Here is a 24,623-nt window from a genome sequence, read left to right as displayed (position 1 = left end):
ATCTTATGATATAAAAAAGTTACAATTGTGGTTCTGCAATGTTTGGCAATACGGGCGGCTCTACAAGGGGAGGCGCGCGCCCCCTGCGCCACCATCTGTATCCGCCTCTGGTGGCATTCGTAATCATTTCCTCATAATAGGCTATCTGAAATTTTGAAAGAAATAAATAAAAATGAAGAGTTCTCCACTTCATTTTTAGCTTTCTCATTAATTTTTAATTTAATAACTCAAATCATAAATTCCCGTTACCTTTTTCAGAATCCCAACGAACGCCGAAGCTGAAAGGATAGGGAAGACTTGTCGCAAAGCCTGGGACGAAAACGTGGACTACTTTCCACACGACTTGATAAAAATAGACGAGTCTTGTGGCTCTGAATTGGTGCTATCGTCACCCGCCGCGGATGACGAATTGCCAACGCAAATTCCGACAGAAAATGGCCAAAGGGATAAACTTAACGGTGGTGTAACTTGCGAGTCATATGCTGAAGAAGAAGCATCGCATGCAACTACGCGGCATTCCTCTTTAGGAAGAGACAAGTCTAAAGGAGAAGATATCGATATCAAAGAGGAGTCAGTGGATTTAGACACAGGAACGGACCTCACAGCTGAACATCCTCACGATGGGTATGAAAATGCTGCTCTTCCGCCGCGGCCAAATTTGATGCAAGACCCATGAACGCTGAAAGTGGTGTGAAATCCTTGGAATCGGAGGCCGGCGTCGAAACCCTGAGAACATTTCTCCCAAAAATGTCGACATCCCATAACCCTTGCAAATGCCAATATAAAAAGATGACAGCGACTCGGAGATGAGCGATGAAGGCAGAAATATTTCCGTTTCGGCCCCGTGAGAATATGTTGAAGCGACAGAAAATGTCGGCGTTGAGGAGTGGTGAATGGGATTTTGTTAATATAGACCGCAGTGGAAATAGCGAAGACACCCACGTGCTGAACTGACATTGCCCAGTGATGGATCAAAGAAAGAAGAACGCTGCAGTGTCAGCATTTTATGAGATATCTATTTCCAATGAAGTTTTGTGCTTCCAACTTTATTGAATTTGCTCTGATCAGGTCCTTAAATGCGTTTTGGTAATGAAAATAATCAGTTTATACTCATGTCACTTCTATGAGAAGAATTTTTGTGTAAAACCACTGTTTCAAATGAAAACTTGCTAGCTACCCTCCTCACACACTTTTATTCACTCGACCGGTTCGAATACAGATCGTATCGTCGCATGAGCTCTTATTGTTAGCGACGGGAGTGCGTGCATCCACCGGTTCAAAATCGCCTTCAAAGGCGACGCAGCTCAATACTGGTCACCAGCAACAAGGCAGAGGGGTTCCCATTGGTGGGATTTTTTCACCATTAAGCTGTTTCGCATTTTACGTTTTTCATCGGAAATGTTGCTATCATCTTCATAGATTGACCGCATGTAGCATCTTTATGCATTGACCATAGGATTTCTAACTCGTCCATCGTTCCTCTAAAATTCCTCTCTAACGACGACAAAAGGTGAATATTTCTTGTCCTCATAGTTCATAAGTTATGACTTGTTTGGGTTTCCACGATCTGGGCAGCCGCGACCAGCTCTTACACTCTTGTAGTAATGAACATCCGCGTCTTCAGAATCGCCTTCATAAGGCAATTACTCCCGTCAACTTCTGCCATTCGTTTACTAGTAATCACACGAGTCACAATGCAACGTTAGGTGGCCAACTATTACCATTCGCAGAAACCACTTTAACAGCCTCTGTACTGTTTCCACGGAGATGTTGACTGTAAGCAGTGATTCTCCTGGGTTTTCTTCCGCGTTTATCCATTTTTCTGGACATTATTTAGCTAATGTTCGAATTGGCTTCCGCTGAAGTGCCGATGCAGAATTTGGTCTCCTAGGTATAGGTACGTATTTATGGTATATACACCCTGTTTGGCACCTTATTTGTGCAGGTGGGCTCTGATTGGTCGAAATTCTTGAAGACCGTTTCCACGCGCTGGCGAGGGGTCCTAACGGTTTAAGTTAGTCACTGTTTTTTCTTCAATTTCAATTGCCTCCCTGATGACCCTTGGGTTGTAGCTGCCTTCTTCATTCAATGAAGTGGCGATGTTGAAATCGACGTCATGGGTAGGCCCACTCCATTGGTTTTCAGCCACCGCTGACTGATGGAGTGTTGTTCGTTGACGTCTGTTTTTTACGGCCCTTCTGTGCTGTTGAACTCGGCATTTCAGTGCTCTTGATTCCAGGCCGATGTAGGAGGTGCATTCTATCTGGTATATTCCTCTAAAATATCTTTTGGGAGGCGGTCTTTCGTATTGACGAGGATATTCGCCATTCTGGTGACGCATTATAATGTAGTCGTGATGTCATGTTTCCGGAGGGCTCTTGCAATTTTTTACGTGGCTTCGACGACGTACGTGAATTGCTTGCGCGCTCGTCTTTTCTTTACTACTTATGACACTCCCGGAGCCACCTAGGGAGAAGGCCCGATCACAAGCGACGGCTTTGGCGCTGACGACAGCACGAGAAATGCTGAATTGTGCTGGCTGCCGTTGGAGACCACGTTGTTTAAGAGTGAACTTACTTTATGTTTTACCACATTTTTTTTGATTATTTGCTGTTAGTTGGAGAAAATTGGGAGTTTCTGAGGGTAGAGAAGTTTCATTTATTCTTGAATTTCATTCACTCGGCTTCAGAAACGTGTTTGTGAGGCATATTTGTAAAAAATGCCATTCAATGTGTAGTGCCGGGATGCAAAGAAAACTCCAGGGCTGGACCCAAATTTCAAGTTTTTAGCTTTCCAAAAGATACTGAGTTGAAGACCAAGTGGATTTGGGCGATCAGGAGAGACGATTTCACCACCAGGGAAAACAGTAAGGTATGTAACTTTTCTCGCTGTAATAATTTTGATGTAATTTCTAGCCAGATGGATGGATAGATCTTGAGGATGTTGATGAACGACTCCAGCACTGAAATTGGTGATTGGAATTGGCATTGTGGCGGCAATTCTTTTGAAAATTCTTGTATTTTAGTCGTAATTTTTGTATTCTTTCCTTTAATTAATTATTTTTTAACAGCCAAGTTTAATGAATCGAATATTATTTCTTAGCAAGCCCTTCGGTGTGATATACGTCGGAGACTCAGTGCTCAGTCAGTAAAAATGCTTATTTAACCATACTTTAGCAATTTAGATTTGTAAAGCTGTTTGAAATATATACGCCATAAGTTATATACTCGAGTATTTTCGATGAAACTTCCAGAGCCATTTAATTTTTGGCGTAGTGCCTTATATTACGAGGGAAAGCTCATACATTTTTAGCTATTATTGCTTTCAGATTAATTTCAGCTCATGTATCATTTCGTTTGACCAACGACACTTACATGATCACTTGTCGCATGGGAAGCATTTAATCATGAGAAATTCATTGCGTCTCGTACGGTTGTTTGTGTCTGAACCGCCGTGAATGGAAATATGCGTTTTTCTCTTACAACTGTGAGTGGTGTAATGAACCGGAATTTAACTATGTCCGACTGTCATCATCTCAAATTATCTTATGCTCTAGTTTTAATTAAAAAAATATTGAGGTATATAATTATCTACTGTACTTAGTAGCCTAGTTCTTAGATATATTTCTCACGAAAAAATGCCCAAAATTGGAAATGAAATGACCGAGTAATGTACATGGCATTTTCTTATTTGTTAATTTTAGGTGTGTGAGATTCATTTCATATCGAGTGATATCTTTAAAAAATCGGTGGCCTTGCACGAGAAGATGGGGAAGATAAAATTCGTGTTGAATTAAAGGGGCCTAGATTGGAGGAAGGTGCCATTACCTCACAGTTACCATACCAGTTACATGAGCAACAATTATCTACTCCTCGAAGAAATTAGAAAAATATAATTATACTCCAGATGTGATGGAATAGAACGTAAGTTCTCGGAAGATATTTAACATCATTAGCTTGGAAATCGAAGATTTTATCATTGCCAGGCGTTGAAAACTTCAGTTTTCATAGCACAATCGGGCGTTTAAACAAGAATTTTATGCTCAGGGGAGAAAAAATAATTTAATTACACACCAAATTCATTTAATCTGCATGTAAAATATCAGAAGATATTTAACGTTATTTCTTTGGAAATAGAAGATTTTAGCGTCTTCAGGGGTTGAGACCATTAGTCTTCATATTGCAATAGACAAGTATTCTACCGATTAAGATAGGTTTCCATGGAGTGTTCAAGAAGTGATCTGGGAGCCTCCCATTCCTTCCAGCGCTGCCTTCTTCAATTCACTGTAAGGCCTACCCCCTTTCGATCTATCTAGAAATCCTATTCTTTTCCTTCCCCTCCCTCGTTTCCCTAACATTCTACCTCTAACACGATTTTCAACATCCCTTCCCCGCTAAGTACTGCCTCCATCCATGCCTTCTGTCTCCTCCGTATCTCATCTAAAAGATGCCTCTCCTCGCCAACAATATCAGGCATTTCGTCGTTCCTTTTACTCTACGTCCATTTCACCCTCTCCATTCTTCTCCATACCCACATCTTGAATGCCTACAATCTTCTCTCGTCTTCTTTCCTCAGTATCCACGTTTCCGCACCGTAGAGAGCTACAATCCAAATAAAACTCTTCACTAACCTTTTCTTTAAATTCTTACATAACGATCCTCTCAGAAGCTCCTTCCTGTTCATGAACGCCTCCTTTGCTAGTGCAATCCGCTTCCTGATGTCCATGCTACGATGCCCGTTTTCCTCTAATGTGCTGTCCAAATAGTTGAACTGCTCTACCAGCTCAAACTTTTCCCCACCATCTTTTACCTTCGATCTCACATTCCTCGCTCACGATGCGTTACAAAACCGCATAACTTTGGTTTTCTTGTGCTTAATCCTCATCTCATACTCCTCGCAACGCTTGAATAACGAATCCACTAAAGCCTGTGGTTCCCTCGCTGACTGGCTAATAAGCGCCTGATCATCCGCGAACCTTACCGATTTAAACATCATTCCTCCCACTGTCACTCCAGCTTCCAACTCGTCCCACGCTTCTTTTACCATCTCCTCAACATTTTCCCTAAAGAGCAGCGGCGTTAGAGGACAGCCTTGCCTCACACCTCGGCCAATGCTTGCCCATCCAGATTCTCCGTCCGCTACCCTCACTTGTACAGTTTGGGCCATATACAGGTAACGAATTAGTCGTCTATCCCTCCAATCTACACCTATTTTCTTAAGAATATCCATTATCTTGACCCATTTCACCCTATGAAACGCTTTTTCAAAATCCAGGAAACAGGCATATACGTCCTGGTCATTTTCTAGGTTCCTCTCGACGAGGGACCTCATTACTGCTATTGCATCACGAGTTGGATTCCCTTTTCTGAAACCAAACTGATCTTCGCCCAAATACTCGTTTGCCCTCGCCTCCATTCGTCTGTTCAATATCCTCAGCATCACTTTCGCCGCATGCGATATTAGGCTGATAGTCCTATAATCTCCGCATTCCTCAGTTTTCTTCTTTTTTGGGGGCGGAATTAAGATCGTCTTCACGAAATCCTCCGGCCAAAATCCCTCCTCATAGATCCTGTGCACTAGTTCGAAAAACCTTTTCTTACTATCCTTCCCTAGATTCTCCAGAAGCTCACACGGGATATTGTCCACGCCCACTGCTTTCCTAGCCTTCATATCACGAAGTGCTCTCTCCATTTCCGAATCTAATATCTCCGGCCCAAGATTACCCTCCTCCACTGCACTTTCCTTCTCTAAACTCAATCTCTCTGGTCTGTTCATTCCGTCATACAGGTCCTCCACGCATTCCTTCCATCTACTCTGTACCTCTTCTCGCTCAGATAGCATCCTCCCATCTTTAGCCTTAATTTTAACTTGGCTTGTCGTCGTTTGACGCCCGATAGCGACTTAACTTTGGAGTACAACGCGCCTAATTCTCTATTCTTCTGGAACTTTTCCATTTCCTCACAGTTTTTTTTACCAACCCTCCCTTTCCCTCTTAGTTTCACGTCGTAATCGATTATTTAGTTCCCTATACATTCTTTTGCCCTGCTCTGTGTCCATTCCACTTCCTTCTCTCCACCATTTCTTTTACCATTGCCTCCGTAACCCAAGGCTTCATTATCCTTCGGTCGTCAACGTAACCAATTGACTTCTCAGCCGCTTTGACTATTCCCGTTTCATATTATCCCACCCCTCTTTGTGTACTTCCAATCTCCCGGATACTATCGTCCACTAGTTCCTGGTATTATCTCCTCATAGTCCCATTCAGCGCTTCTATATTCAATTTCCTCGCCTTCCTAACTTTCATGAGTCTTTTGAAACTTATGTTGCATTTCATGAGCATTAGGTTGTGGTCTGAATCCACATCTGCTGCAGGGAAGCTGCGCGAGTTTTTCTCACTATTCCTAAACCTTTGTCTTACCATAATGTAGTCTATTTGATATCTTCCCACATCCCCTGGACTTTTCCATGCGTACCATCGCCCTTTATGATGATTGAACCACGTGCTTGTGATGAATAACTTGTTTCTCTTGCAAAATTCTGCTGCTTCCTCCCCCCATTCGTTCCGTATTCCTAGTCCAAATTCTCCTTTTTCGTGTCCATCTCTCCCTTCATAAATACTCTACATAGTAATGTAAACTCTATGCCTCCCTTCACCGACTGAGGCGTTCCGATCCCCCATTACTACCAGATTTTTCTTACCCGGTGTGTCTCTAATAATTTCCAGGAGCTGTTCATACACCTCATCTACTTCTTCCTCCCTACACGGAAAAAAGATTTGATTAAAACTATCAAACTGGTGTGACAGGGAGTATGTTTAATATACTTAAACTGCTGTAAATTACTAAGCACTTGATTTATTTTACCAAACGCTCTTGATATATTTCATCACACATTTTGATATTTCATAATTTGGTCAATTGTACGAAAGATTTGGGTAAAAATAACTGAAGTAATGTTATACGATTCTGAGTTTGGTAACTTTCATCGAAGTTATAATTTATTTTTACGAAGGTGATTGCTTGATTGGTAAAAATTATCAAACTCTACCTTGTTATGCAAACTTGGTTTGATAGAATTTACTACTCCAGGAGTCCTGTGGGCATGCAGAAAATTAGGGATAAATATTTGAGAGGAAAGTGTTTGTTCAAATGAAAAAACATCAACTTCGGTACAACTATTTATTGTAACCTGACGCATTCCGGCATAATTTGCGCAACATAAAGCTCACGTAAAACTTCTTTTATTTTCCCACCATTTCTTTGGCCCGAAAATGATTTTTCCTTGTTATTATATTAATTAAAATACCATGAGAATACCACACAATGAAATCATCAAGATTATTTTAACTTACGTGCACACCACAGGTCCTTGGAATAAAACGCGTATGATATATAGAAAGAATAAGGAGTTTAAAAATGAAATTTAGATTATCCAAACCTGCCGTTGATTTCCTCCAAGAGCGTATTCGTAACAGGACAACCGAAACAGAAGGAATCATCCATATCACCCGTGGAATAGCTTTTAATAGCTCCGAGGTTCTACGTGACGGAAAGCCTTCAGTTAAATTGAGTGGCTTGATCACACGGTAATTAAATTTAGCGGGTTTTCAACATGAGAGTAACGAATATCGTAACGCTGAGATTGGCGTTGTTTATGAAGACACCGGTATGTTGTTGGAAGATATTACTACTGTCGGTCTTGTTTCGTCGATGGTTTTGTATTTAAGTCATACGTTTTATTATAAATGCTATGTGTGCGGTAATAGTATGTGATATAAAGTATACTTGCATGGAATCAAATGGTAGTTCAATCGGTCAGTAGTTGCGAAGGTTTGTAACGTTAAATTTCAAGTTGTTTGTTAGAAGGATATTATCTTGAGGAAATACATTTATTATATTAGCTAGTATTAATATCAGTGCTGCTGTTAGAGTAAATAGTATGTAGAATTAATTATATGGTGCGTATGATAATAGTCACGTCAAGTTTCTATGTAAGTACATAAGTTAACCTCGATTTCAAGATAAGCATTTTGGTACCTCAGCTTACATAAGGAGTTCACTTTCGCATTTTAGTTTCATGTGTGTAAATCAAGTGTGATGGCCATACAAATCAAAACCATTGAAAAAGTATCTTCAAGATTATGTGTCCCATCCTTCGCTTGATCGATGTTGGCATTGCCTTTCGGTGATGTTTGACATGACACATTTTAATTAGAAATTTAATGAGTGAACTTAATATAACCTTCGCTGATTATTTTTACAGTGGCAAATATGAAAATAGTTCATGATTTTTAATGGTAACCGAAGATAATGGTATTACGGTATGTTAATACTATATTGTGGTACTATAAATTCTGGGTAGATTTTATTAATTAATGGTCATAGATTTTATTAATGGTCAAGAGATATGAAGTAATGAACGATGTAGTCTTATTCATTTTGTACGCTCAGGTGTTAGTCATATTCAGCTAAGTGATGCGCTCAGATAACACTGCCACACAGGATTTGGAGCAAACTGGTAATAGTGTTTTTTAATTGTATCGTAAAGATGATTAATGTATAGTTGTGCACTTTAAAAAACCTTACTTCATAAAGGTGATGTAGGTGAGGGTGTCACATAACCCACAATGTTATGTAAAAGTTGAATAAATGGCTAATCATAAACCAGTGAAAGAATCATATTAATTTTCTTTACTACCTATTGAATACTCAGCATAGTAATAAATACAAGGGTTAAGGTGTAAAATCATGGCAATCGACAATTTCATTGCATACATTACATATACAGCTGTGGTATTAATAAGATATTGGCAATGTAAACTAGAGATTTTTTACCATAATCTTCAATTAAGTATATTATGTATCAATGACATTAAATTGTTTTTGAGTAATGTATCTTCAAAATGTTTGTTGACTGCTGTTGGATGTATATCACAATTTATTTTACATGAATTCTTTGGCATGATGAGTTAGTCGCTCCTAATATAACGAACCGATAAATAGATGTCAGGTATGTGATGTGAGGTAAGATCGTGGGTGCAAATTCATAAATTGTGTTAGTATAAAACAGTGTTGTTTAACTATAGTATGTGATGGTTCACAACAATTTAGATATGGGAAGTATAAATTTTAACAAGCTACATTGTTCACTCATCAATTATAGCTTGATATATACTGCAGCTTTGTTAGTATATACTTCATTAGTTTATTATGTTGTGTCGTTATTGTTATCATTTCATCATAACCATCCTCTGTATACATGTTCGGAAATTATGTTAAGGATTCTCTTTTTAAATCAAAGCCTGAAAATGGAGCAATCTCTTTCTTCATTTGGTCTATAATCTTCACATGTTATCATTATATAATACAAGTGAATAAAATAAAAAGAAAAAAATTGCTGTTAGAATTTTTTGATGCTATGACCTTTGTAATGACTGTATGAGTTGATTAGAGTTAGGCCTTGAAATAATTATGTACACCTAAAAGTGTAGCTCATCACATAGCTAGTAGCTAGACTGTTATTAAAATGAATAATACAGATTATTGCAATTATGTATTGCGATATACTTCTCACTAAACAATAATAAGATACCAAATGTAACTGGTAGGTCAGTTGCTAGTTCCCTAGGGAGCAATTGACCTGATTTAGGCGATTGAAATTTTTACCAACCTTTTACGTACATATTTATAAATTCTTCATGGCAATATGACATCCTTCAGATCTATTTTTAATCATAATTCAATAGTGGCAGTAGTGGTGGTGAGAATAATTCAATGGTAGCAGTGGATACCAAATGACACTCTTGATATATTTTTTTGGTTTTTTCTTGATATTTACTCTCTTGTACACTTTTGATATTTATGTTGAAAATAAATTTTAAAATTTCTAAATAAATTGCTCCAATATATCTTAAATAGCACTCTTGATTGTGTCTCATTAAAAATGTTTACCCTGCATTGTAAATTGCCTAACAAACTATAGTCTGAATGAGCTTAATTGACATTCTATTTTCACACTGAGATTTATTTTATGTAGCTGACACTCATTTAACCTGCCTCAAGTTGCAATATACAATTATATGATTAGGTAAGAGGAAGCTATGAGGCTCCTGCAATTTCAAAGTTTTTGTAGATACATAGTAATTGGTGAGCTACTCAGAGTGAGTAAATCAAGCATTGCAGGATAATTTAAAGATCCCATTTTGTATAGCAATGCTGTACCAAGAATTTATACAATTTCCTAGTGGAAGAGAGGAATTTGGGAGAATAAAAGAATTTTTTGGGATTGCTGGATTCCCAGGCATCATTGGGGCAACAGACTGCACGCACATCCCAATAACTTTACCTGGAGGAAAAATGTGGAATTATTTGGAAATAAGAAGTCCTAATTTTCTATCAATGCCCAGGCAGTTTGCTCCCCTACCCTCTAGAAACGGAGGTTTCCTTCCTTCTCCATTGGACTAAGAATGAAAAAAATACATATTTCCTCATACTTATTAGGTGGCCTGGGGGTCTATTCTCTAACTCGAAGCGCGGTAGCTTTCTGGTGGAAAGATGCTTAATTAAGCTACTTGCTCCCACTTGTATTCTCTAACGCTGAAGCTCCGGCGAAGGGAGCTTGCAGAAGCTACCTGTAGCTTATTAGGCTCCAACCCTTATTCTCTATGGGATTTGAAGCTACTTCCGTAGCTTCAAACTAGCTACCACGGTAGCTTCGCAAAGCGCGCCCTCGAACCCCGCGCTTCAGCTAGCTACCATCAAAATACATAGGGAATTCCCATAGGGCCATGGGAATTCCCGAATTCCTATGAACCGCCGTGAACCAAGTGGCGCGTGTCGCTAATCTTTTGTTCTATCCCATCAGTCTTTCTTGACACGGCTAGCGATTGAGTGGTAAACAAGAAAAGTGTTGACTATTTTTGTTGTTTTGCGTAATTATTTTCTTTAATGAGGTCGGGAATGCTGCGTAAATTATTTGAAGCCTTCAATTATTGTATTCTTAACAAAGTACAGTGCAACCTCGATATAACGACACCCCACGGTGCACTAATAAACACTCGTTATAGCGAATTGTCGCTTTACCGGAGGTGGAGCAAATAATAGCCAATATACCTGTTGCGAACAGATATACAGGAACAGGAGTGGTGCGGCGACAGATAAACATCTATCCGATAAACGTAAGCATAAATCCAGACGAAAGGCGATGTTTTTTGCATCACTAAATTTCCTCACTCAAATAACGACTAACTATTCAAACAATTTATAAGCGCCGCACTGAATTATGGAAAGCATTGTTTTGTCAATCAATATATTTATCGAACGACAGTTTACCACATAAATTTGAGACTGAGCACTCCATTAACTTCATTTCTAACAGATCGCTAGCAGTTCCAGAGGTTAAGGAGTCTTGATAAAGTCTTCCGGCGGTGAAACCCTCGCTATGGCGAGAGCCAACGCCGAAAGGGTCTCGTAAAAACGAATTTTTTAACACGCTTATTATAGGGTCAATTGACGGTGCATCGGCTATCCCTCGTAATAGCGGGGGTGTCGCTATAGCCCGTACTCGCTTTAACGAGGTTCCACTGTAGTGGGCATGAGTGACAAATTTCGTGACTAAACATATATGTTTCGGAGTGAACTATCGATCGCGTTAGCTAGTTGATTTCATTATTTGGAGAAGAAAAATGTTGCTTTCAATCATTTTATATCACGTGAAATCTTATTTTGCATGAAGTCATTACTAGTGAGAAGAAAAACCCCGAAAAGAGTGATTATTATTGATGTTGCGAGAGACTGTTGTAGTGACGGTACAAATTGATGCGTTGAAATCATTACCAATGCCAATGTATCCACTGCACAGAGATGGATGTCTTATTTTTGCAAGTGTTTATACATTTATGATAAACTTTACCGTGCATTATTAGCAACGATCTTTGTTGTGAAGTGATTGTGTGAAGAGAGTTTAGTGTTACATAGATGCAGACCGTAGAGAGGTGGATATATTATTGTGTTATAATGCAATGTAAGGTGTTTCATGATAGTTATTAATAAATTTTTTGCTCTTACAATGAATAAATGTGTTCATGATATCATTCTGCTTTCATTTGTGTGTCTTTGGCCGTATATACGCATTTAATTTCAGTGCCAGTAGTTAAGTTGGTGTATTTGTTTTGAATTTTGAGAAAGTGTAGCCATGGATATTCCAGAAGCCCACGGAGGAAGTCATCACAAAAACAATAATATAATATTACTTTAATATTGGGAGAAGGAACTACGTTTAATAGGTTGTTTTTTCATAATGATGGTCAAGTTCTAATGAATCGCCCTCGCTTGCAATAGTGCAAGCTTGGCGGTTGGCATATAATACTTATTCATAAAACCATTTAAATATTAATTTAGCCGTCGTGAGAACGGCACGACAGTAGAGTTTTGTGTAAATATCGTTTGAAGCATATTGTGAGCCTAAAATGATTGCTTAGGCCAATCTGAGTGAAATGACGTAACTTTCAAACATAATTTTCTCCACCTTCCCATTAACTTTGTTGAAAATATTCCCGAAATAATATACATTTATCGTATGCACATGTTATTGCGATATTCTCTCGCAGTGCAAGAAGGAACAATCTCTGCACAGTAACAGTTGGTCATCAAAATTTTTGCATCAAACAGGCAAAAGCATAAGGAGCGCTGAGTGTAAAGTTCTCGGGAATTAGAACGACAATGTGATAGCATTGGTTTAATGTGTTGGTAGTTTACTAACATTTTCTCTTCATTATATTTACATGGCCTACATGATTATCAATCGTGACATAAACTGCTGCATCGATCGAAACTATTGAATTGATATAAAAGCCGCTTAGCCAAATATAATTATTTCTACGTATTTATATTATTATGAAAGCTGAAGGCACTCAGCATTTCGTAATTTACAAAGCACATTAATTTCAACTAGAAGAAAAAGTCAGCCGAGAACGACTACATTATGATTTTCCCGTAGGTTACGAAATGAAACGAGCGATTTCATTGGTTCTAAGAGTAAAAACTGAGTTCGCACGAAATATTTCTCATACCCCATATCCGGTCTGAGAAAGCTACCAGAAATTCTCGGTCTGAGAAAGCTACTCCCTGTTAGAGAATAAGGTTGGTAGCCAATTCTGGTAGCTAGTTCGAAGCTACCACGACGGGAGCTTCGAGTTCGAGAATAGACCCCCTGGGTCTGTTTACCAGAGCAATATTTTCAAAAATTTTCATTTGAGGGCTAAAGTTTAAAGTGCAGAGATACCAGATGAGTATTTATAAGGTGATGGCGGATATCCCTTCTGGCCATACCTCCTAACTCCCTTGTTACACTGTAAACAGAGGAGAGAGGAAGTACATCCTTGCTCATGAGCAAAGCCCAAACCCATTTGAACGTTGTTTTGGGCAAGGGCCTGCCGAGGATCAAAACTATGGGGGGGAGGGGGGGCTAGCCATGGTTAGGGTGTCCCAAAAAAACCGAAAGTTTGAAAGTTGAGGGGGCATTTCCATTTTCCTAGGCGAATGCATGAAAAAACATCCCTTAAAAAAATTCAGCTCAATCGGACAATATTTGACCCTGCCGAAATGTATTCAAAGTTTGAATTTTTGAGTTTTCCAAAATGCATGCAATGTTGCCTACCCTGCGGGAGGCTCGAGCGTTAAAAAACAACCAATTTTAAGTTAAAACCATCTCCTCTAGCTCTATAGTCGTTGACAGCAACACTTGAGTCAAAATGAGCTTTATAGCCACAACTCGGTGTGTTTACAAGTCCCGCTCGCCGTTGCGGCCGCCAAGCGCCAGTCGAGGGCATATTGCTGAAATGGCCCCGCCGTGTCGCGTTGAGATTCGAGTTATGCGCTTTCGGAACATCGCTCTGTTTATGTTAAAAGTATCCCAGCTTAGTCTATCAGTCACTCATGGAGTTTAGTGTTGTGCACTAACTAAGAACGTGAGGTATTGTCGTGTGTTCCGAGGTCGAGGCTGTTTCGACGGTGGCCAGAATGAGCGTGAAGTCGAAGGGTACGCCGATTATGCGAAGTGCGACAAGTGTGTGGTTAGTGGGTAATGAGTCCAAACATTTGCCCGGCAACGGTAAACTCCCAACGCTGCTTGAAGTTCTCAAAGTTTTCTTTTACAACCTACACTGTTCTCCAGAATTGATGTCAGCGGCAGATGTAGCAAGGATTACAATCAAAGAGTTACTTGTTGTGTGGGGAAAGTCTAATATGTCTACGCAGGAGGTCCGAGCAGCCATTACGAAGCTCCTGACAGCTTACGAGAACTACCGTGCCCTTGGGAAAGACAAAAATAAAACTACTTGAGGAGAAGTCAGTATCCGCAAGAGAGGAATTCAGCAAAGTTCTCGACCGTCTGTTTGACATCGGCTGCAAAGACGCCCTTTCAAAAATTACTGTGGAGGAGGATAAGTTGTTTTACATATCTATGAAAACTGATCGAAAAGCATATCTGGCGGGTATTGATATAAAGTGGTGTAAGCGTTTAGAAAACCGCAAGAGACTTCAAGAAGAGGATTTTTAAGGAAAAAACTGCATGAGAAAGAAAAGGAAATATTGGCTGAGAAAGTGGACCTCGTTCGGCATATGTCTGCGATGATCACGACAAGCTCGTCGGATTCGGAAGAAGGTAATTTTTTCCGGGTGCGGGAAGGGTGACCAATATGGCAAAAGAAAGGGAGAAATAACAAAGGGGATGAAATCCATTTAGTATCTTCCAAATCTCATCTACATAGAATGAAAGTAAATAAAAGGACCGAGACAGTAAGGCTTATCAAGCAAGACCCTCAAGTTCCTTTAGCAGTGCACTGGGATGGGAAATTACTTCCAAGCAATGAAGGTATTAATACTTTCTTTTTATGGCGGCAATTGTTAACTTGATTGTTTACTTAAAAAAACTTAATTGTTACTCATACTTTCTCTTAAAAATTGTGATACTTAATATTTTGATTGTAGATAAAAAACAAACTGGCCGATCGATTGCCTGTGCTGGTCACAGGGCAAGGTATAGAGCAGCTTCTAGGCGTTCCGGAGTTGGCGTCCGGGTCCGGGCTCAACACAGCCTTTGCAGTCGCAGGTCTTATCAAGGATTGGAAACTAGACAGTCAGGTCATTGCCATGGTGTTCGATACAACTAATCAAAATTCCGACCGATGGAACGGAGCTTGCACACTTCTTCAGCAGCAACTTGGCAAAGAACTATTATACCTTGCATGCCGACACCACATTTTTGAACTTGTGATTGGTGCCATGTTCGATTCCTTGATGGGAACAAGTAATAATCCTGTACTGCCGTTTACTGACACCTTGCGCAAAGAATGGCCGAAATTATACAAAGGTACCTGTCACTTTAAAGAATATATAATTTGTTAAATGTTTACTCGAGCTTTTTTTACTCACATGCTTTTCCAGATTTTCGCAGACGCTTACCGTACAGCGGGAACGACAAGAGGCTGTTTGAAGGATTTTTCAAATGTAGATGGCATTATCAAATTTTGTATTCTTCAGCTGCACGTTCGTAAATGGTAAATATCAGGATGTTCAGGGTGATTTAAAGTCCATCCTCAGGATTAGTATTTAAATTATGCCCCATATTATTTTAGAACCACCATCCTCGAGACGATTACAAAGAACTTTTGGAGTTGTGTATAGTGTGGTAGGGCGGTGTGGTTCCCAAGAAAGAGATGTATGTGATTCGCCCCCAGGCCCAACTGACAAATCACGGTGAATGAATAAGCTCTACTCTTTTAAAACGTGGATGTTTGGCAAGCAATTGCGTTAGTCGAGACATGACAGTGACAATTTCTTCAAATTGTGTTGCTTCATTGCAAGTGCATTTATGAAACATGGTACACCTGTCAGTGAGCGCTCCGAGAATGGATCTTGAGCAACTTAAAGTCCTTGCTCGGAAGAAATACCCTCACTACGCAGCAGCTTTGGCCAAGTTTTGTAACCATCTATGGTATCTTTCCGAAAACTTGATTTGTAGGGCCCTCTTCGATGAAATGATTTCTGACGACGAAAAAAGAGACATTGCGGAATCAATCAGAGACAATGAGGGGTCTTATGATGACGCACCTCGGGCTACTCTTCCGCCTAATCGACCTATTAGTGAGCTGACTCTCGCTGACTTCGCTTCGAAAAATTCTGTGAAGTTTTTCAAAATTATTGGTATTTCGCCGACATTTTTGTCGCGAGATCCGTGCACATGGAAAAGTGACGTAGACTATCAGAAGGGCCTATCTATAGCTCAACACCTTAAGGTTGTTAATGATACTGCAGAGAGAGGAGTTCAATTAATAAAAGATTCTCTAGTCAAGAAAAAATTGATAAATGATGAGGCTTAGAGGCAACATCTGTCACTAGTTGTTAAGTGGCATAGGGAAATGTATGAAAAAAGTGGCAAAAAACTCTAGTTTTTCATATTGCTTTTTGTTCCCAGTGCTTTTGTATCCGCATTGTGACAGTATAATAGTAAGAGAGCATTTTATTTCAGAGGTTTATAATTTTAAATCCCCCAAGACCCTTAGAGCTAGGCAACATTGCATGAAATTTGGAAAACTCAAAAATTCAAACTTTGAAAGCGTTTCGGCAGGGTCAAATATTGTCCGATTGAGCTGAAAATTTTTATGGGATGTTTTTTTATGCATTCGCATAGGAAAATGGAGATGCCCCCTCAACTTTCAAACTTTCGGTTTTTTTGGGACACCCTAAGCCATGGTATTTCAAGTTGTAGGTAAGATTTAAGCATGGAAAAGGTGAATAAAATTAAAATTTTAAGGAAACAGCTCTTCTTTAATTTTTAAAATTATTTGCTTGAAAAAATATTATTTTTCTTAAAGACATTTGTGATTTTTGCTTGCGGGGGGAGGGGGGGAAGCAGCAGCCACCTCGCTGGGTACGCCCATGGTTTTGGGGTGTTGAAACGGAGGTTTCCTTCCCTCTCCATTGGACTAAGAATGAAAAAAATACATAATTCCTCATCATTGTGACTACTGGGGTTTTACACAAAATTTCAATTATATTCAAAGAGAAGGTAGTCATTCAAAATGCCGATTTGAATCTTCATCAATCTACGGGAGAGGGAAATGATGGATCCACAGGAGCAGCTGTTTGACTAGCCTTAATTAATGGCATAATTTTATGAGTTTTCTTAAAAATAAATTCTTCGTTCATGAAAACCATAGCATAGTTCCTCGTGGTAAATGGTTTTCTCCCCGTTTTTACATTTTACCTGAGTATAAAAATTTTAATGGTAAATGTCATCTATTTTAAACACTTAATAGCATTTTAATCCTGCAGATAAATAACAGAAATCGCTTTTTACCTCAATTCACAAAAAGTATAACTTGGGATTTAGATTTGATGACATGATTTAGGATATAAAAACCTAGGATTTGAGAAATATGATATATTTATTTTCCATCACTTTGGCTAGGATAGCCTATTTTATCTCAATTTATATTTTTTTATTTTCCAAAGCTATTTTTCTATTCATTACATTACGCTTATGCTTTCCATGCTTCTCTCGTTGCATGTATTTGCATCTGGTCTTTTGTTTTGCATCATATTTGAATGCGTTTCTACCAGTTCTACGAGACGAGATTCCTCCAACTCAGAGAAATTATTGGCTTCCTCTGTGGACATTTTGTCCTTTAAACTGGAAATTCGCGGTTTTCACGTAGGTAATAACATATGCCGTTGTAATGTGCTGTAGACAGCCAATAGGAAAGCTACTTACAAATCTATGAGAATAATAATGCTACGCAATTGCCGATCAAGTAATTCTGATTATTGATCAAGGATCAGATGTTGGTGAAACGGATACGAGATTTGATCTCGGATCAGGAAATTGAAGCCGATCAACTGATCGCCGATCAAAGAGAGGTTGGTGAAATCGGCCCTAAGTATGGTGAGGTATTTATCCCTGTATGTCGCGGTGCGGCCAACAGAAACCTCCGGCCCCCGCCACTGGTTTTTTCCGGATTATCGCAAATATGACATACCTAGCTTTGTAGGGCAATTTCTTCATCATGAATTTCATAAATTAATTAAAATTGTAACTAATTTAACTACGACCCTCTCTCTATAAATGCTTAGAATATGCTATACATTAAAATAATTATTTGCTAACAGCCGCGCGAACCACTTTGTTTTGCGAGTCACATGCGGGCCAAATTTTTCCGGACATGGCTTTAGTCATGGGACTCCAACAGGGTTATGAGATTGCAATACATGAAGTTAATAATACCACAGGTGGTCTCTAAATACCTACCTCCACCAATTATGAACAGAGTCGAAATTTTTCTCCTAGAAAAGATAAAAATCTAAGGCACGACTTTCATTTTCCCCGATTATTTTCAAATGAATGAGATAAAATGAGGATATGAGAGTAAAATGAGCTTACTAAGAATTTAATTCCGGTGACAGCGCTAGAGACTTGACAGTTAAGAAAAAAGTGAAATTGGCAGGATCTCAGGGGACTTCACCTTTAATAACTATAGATTATATATAGATATAACTATATTGTAATGAATTTCATTATAATCACGTATATATCTCTTATAGAATACTCTTTTGAGTTTCGCCCATCGTCAAAATTTTGGAGTTTTATGATATTTTTCCTAATTATTAGCTTTTCACCATTGCAGTTGAAGCGTTCGAAATAAAGGTAATTTTGGATTCATCCCAGCTGTACTAGAAATAATTCCGTCGTTGCCTTCTTAGAACTAAATTAGAATTGAAGTACACAACAAATAGCAGTAATGAAGTGATAAAAACGTGGATTTTGTGATTGATTGCAATAAAAAATTGCAGCGAGAAAAATGAAACGGCAATATACGAAAGTGATGTATGATCTCTCGCGTTCTCGTTACGATCTTTTAGGTTGTGCAGTATTGATTATCGACGTGGAATATCTCTCGTCATATCTTGTCGTCTAATGATCTTACAATGCGGTTTTTTATTTTCGATGCACCGACGAATTCACTGAAGTGCAGAATGAAGAGAGACAAGAGACCCTGAACACAGTGAGCGGAATTCAATGCAGGAAATACCCAAAGCAAAAGACCGAGGGGCTGAGCAACCAACGCAAAACACATTTTTGATGCACAAAAAACTCGAGGCGTCCCAATGCCATCCGAGATCCCGACCGCCAGCGGAGCGAAATCTGACACCGCAGAGGGAGGAGCTCATGTCAGTCAGTCTTCTTCCCACACCATGCTTTTCTTCGCTCTCGATGCCCCCTTCCACTCAAACAACTTCCCCTCGAATTCAAACTGCAGCGGTCGCTTTCGAAACTAAATGCCTGTGACCGTTGTCGCGGAGTTCTCCCGAAGTATCCTTTCCCCTGCTGAACGGTTCCAACGCCCATGAAAAGCAATGTTTGGAACTGGTGTTCATTTATCGGAAGCTGTTCGCTTTCCAAGGAGGTTCATGGTTTGGAGGTCGTTCGTTTATTCCAGCTGTTCATTTGGGATCTCACGTTCGTTTTGATTTCGTGTTCATTGGAACATTAGCCTTCGATGCAGGGGTGACGAAGCATTAAAAATATTGGGAGCTCATATGGGGGCTTATGGGGTCTTGCCCCGGGAAACTTTATAAATAATGAGTTTTAAAGTTTTTTTTTATACCATTTTAGAAGAGTCATAAGATCAACATTAGAACCCTGATACCTCGACATTTTGGGGAAAATCAACAAGCCTGACAAATCTTTTTCTCCCCCCATAACGAATTTTCGAGGGGGCTCGGGCCCCCTCAGGCCCCATGGAGTCGGCACCACTGCTTCGATGCGCTGGTTCAGATTCGCGGTCGATTTAAGGGGGCCGGTAATTTTTTCGTAATTTTTGCTATGGTTCAAATTTAATTTAAACATTAGGTTTAAGTGTTTTTGATTAGTTATATAAATGCAAAATATCTGTTTTACCAAACGGAAAAGTTAGGCAGAAATTGTGAAATCATGTTATTTGCACTGTGCATTTTGTTATTAAATTATTCGTAATGGAATTAACTTTTACCTGGGCTGACCTATATATTACCCTGGGTTGCCTTATGAGATCTGAGATGATGATTTTGTGAAATACAGATTTGGCTCCAACTTACCTCAAATTACTTTTTTGTAGTTTGTAGACTTGGTACTCTTTCGAAGAAGCTTACAAAGGCATTCATAATTCATATTCATAATTTTCGAAGGAATGAAAACAATATGTGTTCTGCGGCGATTTTAATTGTTGGCATTAGATTTTTCACGTCGCGATATTATATGTATTTATAAAGGAGATTTCAATGAACTCTTTTGGTTTGGAGTGGTCAAAGACCTTTTTGGTAGCGAAGAGGTCAATGATCTTTTTTGTAGAGACGTAGTCATTAGCCTTTTTGGTGAGGTCAAATACCGTTTTGTTATTTGAGAGGTCATTGACGTCTTTGGGATATGAGAGGTCAATGACTTATTTGGGATTTATGAAGTTCTTGTTATAAACTCGACTTAAAAATGATAATTCAGAATTGAAAATATTAGAAAAAACGCGAAGCGATGAATGAAAAATTATGTATCATGAAGTGAACATTCTTTTTATGAACTACATTTCCAGTGCGAAGGAATAAAAATGCGAAACGATTATACGAAATTGAAAATTATAGCTATGAACACAATATTAGACACGGGAAAAAACGGAATGACTATAGAGAAGTCAAAATCCATAAGAATTTTAGTTAGTAGTTAGAAATATGCTGAATATTATAATGTCAGTGAAATTTTTAAACAAAATTTTACTACTTAGGAGAAAACGCGAAATGATAATACGGAAGTGAAAATTTTCTCAACTCGATTTAATTGCGGAGGTGGATTTAAAATTCCAAATGATCGTATAGAAGTGAAAATTTTTGTTATAAACTCGATTTCATTGCGCAAGAAGAAAATTCGAAATGAATAAACGGAAATTAAAATTCCTGTTTTAAACTCTATTTTATTTCCAGTAAAGAAAAACGAAATGATAAATAAGAAGTGAAAATTCTTTTCATTGCCACGATTTCCGCGCGCATGAAGGAAAATGCGAACGAAAACACAGAAGTGAAAATTATTTATTAGAACTTAATTTTAGTGCGCAAGTAGAATAATCAGAAATGACAATACGTCGTATGATAATATGGTCATTTAGAAAAAAATTCAAAATAATATACTGGCATTCTTGTATTAAATACGATTTTAATGCACAGGAATTAAATACGAATTGATAAAACAAAATTTTCAATTTTCTTTTGTCTTTCATCCGATATGAGCGAGGAAGTAGAAATGCGGCATAATAGTATGAAGGTTAAAAATCTCAGGAAAAACTGGTTTTTAATGCTGCGGAAGAAAAATACGAAATGAGACAACAGAAGTGAATATTAATTGAAAATTTCTTTTCAGTGCGCTGGTAGAAAAATGCGATGCTAAAAAACTGATTGCGAACCATTCCGAAGGTGAAAAAACTAAACTTGATTTTCGTTTTCAGAAAAAAGTGAATAAGTTGAATTGGGGCTGGAGAGTCCAATGACCTCTTAGGTATTAAGGGGTCGGGTGACCTTTTTCGGTTAGCAGAGGACATTTACCTTTTTGTAGTGAGGAGTCATATGACAATTGGGAAGGAAAGGTCAATGACTTTTTGGATGTGGAGAGGTCAATGACCTTGTTGGTATTGGAGAGGTCTCTGGCAATTAGGCATTGATAAGGTCTGATTTTTGATGACCTGGTCTTGTCTGTCTTTTCTGTCTCGTCCACTCCCAAAAATGTAATCGACATCTTCAATCAATAAAAGTCATTAACATCCCGTCCCCATGAGGATTTTCGACTTCTCTATTCCCAAAATTGTCATAACCTCAAGACACACGGCAAGGACATTGATCTCTCCATAGCAAAAAGGACTGCCTCGCTACCAAAACGCTCTGGTCTTTTAAGGTTTTTCATTACCTTTTCAGGATTGGAGTGGTCAAACACCCTTTTAGTGGTGGCGAGGTCATTGAACCTTTTGGTAGGGATGATAACCTTTTCATAATTGGGGAGGTGAATGACCTCTTGGTAGTGTAGAAAACATTCACCTTTTTCGGATTGTAAAGGTGAATGACCTTTTCGGTAGTGAAGAGTTCTATAATATTTTTTAAACACGTTGACTATTTTCATAGTGGAGAGGTCGATGAACTTTTTGAAGCAGAAGAGGTCACTGACATTTACGGCTAAGGAGAGTTCAATGACACTTTCTGAATAGTGAGGTTGATGATATCGTTCGGAGAGGCCAATATCTGTTTGGAAATGAGAGGCCAATGACCTTTCTTGTATCTAGTAGTGAGGTTGACTTTATTAAGATTGAAGAGGTCAATGACCATTTTGGATATGGAGAGGTCAATGGCCTTCTTGGTAACTAATCGGTCAACGATCCTTTTAGAAGTAGAGATGTCAATTAACTATTTAGGTTTGGAAGTTCAATGACCTTTTTTATGTTTTAGTTGTTTTATATCTTTATATGATGGCAGACGTAAATGAATTTTTTGGGAGTGGGATTGGCAAATGACCTCTTTGGTATTGTTGAGGTCAATTACATTTTATAGAACGGAGAGGCCAAACACCTATTTGTAGGTGGTTAGGTTTATGACCAATAGGAGGTGTAGAGGTCAATTAACCATTTTGGTAGTTAATAGGTCAATGACCGTCTTGGTAGCGAGGAGGTACTTTTTTGCTGTGGAGAGATCAACGACCTTTTCGACGGTAGAGAGGTCAATGTCCTTGTCGTGTGTCTTGAGGTTATGACATTTTTGGGAATGGAGAAGTGGAAGACCCTTATGGGGAGGGGATGTTAATGACTTTTATTGACCGAAGATTGACCGATTACATTTTTGGGAGTGGACGGGACAGAGAAGTCACAGAAGGACACTGTGGAAGATGCAGCTCTCATTTGGGCTGTTAGGGCCAAAATAGTACCTTAATATAAACTAGGCAATTTTACAGCATGCGTTTACTTAAGCCTTTTGGAGAAATTTTTGGCATGCATTCTAATCCATAGCAGTGTACAGAAGTAGCAGTTTCACATGGTTTTAGCCTGAAGATCTGCCTGTATGTTGGTCTAATGTGTCTGCCAAGCTTTTGGGATTTAAATGCAAGGGTTTTCATTTTCGTATGTGGCCACTTACGACTACTATTTACTGTCCACAGTATTGTCATCCCCGGTTATCAAGAGTAGAAGACGGAAGACAGCTGCCTAAGTGGACACATTTATGAAATAAGGGAAGTCATCGTTGGATTTCAAGATCGGAAGACAAAGGTCAACTGACAAGTAAGATTAAGGTCCATTTTAATTTATGTGTATTTATGTGCAACTACTACTTTCTAGTTTAATACTATACTCAAATGGTAAAAGTTAGCGATGTCAAAACGATTTTTTACAATGTTCTATTATTTTTACCTCACATTTTTATTTCTTATTTGTTGCAACATCTGTGTACCATATATTCCTGTAAAATGTTATTGTACACAAGAAAATTTTGGTGAAAAAATTTTTAAATTTTTAAACATTTTTGAGTGCAGTTATCGAGTAATTAATGACACGAGTGTTAAATGTTAAAGAGACTGTTAAATAATGTTGCCCTATTTTGGGCATTTGAAACTTTGCAACTTCATTTTTTAGTAAACCAATATCTATCATGATATTTCATAGAAGCTACTTTATGTATTTGACTACAAAATTGTATTTTTGTCTACACAACATTAAAATGCAGATTGCCAGTTATAATATTAACTTCTTTCCATTCTTCACATCACTGGAATTATGGGAAAAGCTAGGTAAAAGACAGTATGGCTCTGGCTTATGAGGGTGCAGTTACCTCGTGGTAAGATTGACTTTAATTTATTTTTTATTTATACTGAAACATGTATTGGTCCTTCGCATGAAAATTAAAGACTTCATTCTTTAGATCATTAAGCCTTTATATTTTGAATTAAAAATTTACATAAATATCAAACCAGGTACAGTAAAACATTCTTCTTTCAACAACAAATAGTCTTCCAATCATAAGTACGAATTTTCTTTGATAATGTACTTACATTTCCAAAAACGGATATGCAAGGGATCTTTTTCAGTCTTGTTTTTTTAATCAAATTTAAATTAAAACTCATCAATCATCGTCGCTACTCAGCTTAAGAATGGTTTGATGCAACTCTCCACTCAATTGTAAAGTCAGCCAATCCATTACTTTTCGCTTCTATGTTTTTTTTCTCTTATACTTCCTTCTTTACCTGCTCCTGGTATGGTGTTGAAGCATAGTCTTAGTTGGGATAACTTTTTCCCTTGCTTCTATGCTTATATTTCCTTCTGCCTATTCATCTTACTGTTGCTTCTCCTCACCAGTGCTGTTCATCTAATAATTTATTTCTTGCTTCTTGTGTAAGTAATGTGTTCTCCTTCCCAATAAATATCAAATCCAATTTGCACTAAAATCATTCTAGTTTTTACTTATCTTTTATTCCAGTTTTTTCTTGCCTATTCATTTTTTTGTCTTCACTAATTGGACAAATTCTGAAATCATTAGCATTTATTAACCTTCATTGGCATGCAGCCAAATTGT

The 24,623-nt window shown here is 38.4% G+C and overlaps 1 protein-coding gene across 2 annotated transcripts in view; it reads left to right on the top strand.

Moving 5' to 3' along the window:
• The window catches only part of LOC124156609, a 146,131-nt gene extending 122,155 nt beyond the window's left edge, over positions 1-23,976 (top strand). The window contains exon 5 of one of the 2 annotated variants that reach the window (XM_046531255.1): positions 23,215-23,976. In XM_046531255.1, coding sequence (XP_046387211.1) covers positions 23,215-23,242 — 28 coding nt within the window. In that variant the 3' untranslated portion in view covers positions 23,243-23,976. Of the gene's footprint in view, positions 1-258; positions 1,182-23,214 lie in introns of those variants that run through there. The other variant, XM_046531254.1, reaches the window with a different exon arrangement.
• Positions 23,977-24,623: the final 647 nt, after the last annotated feature.

Source organism: Ischnura elegans, chromosome 3, assembly GCF_921293095.1.
Source record: "Ischnura elegans chromosome 3, ioIscEleg1.1, whole genome shotgun sequence".
Taxonomy (NCBI): Eukaryota; Metazoa; Arthropoda; class Insecta; order Odonata; family Coenagrionidae; genus Ischnura; species Ischnura elegans.
Note: the sequence above shows the minus strand (reverse complement) of the source record. Positions and strands in the feature narration are given on the sequence as shown.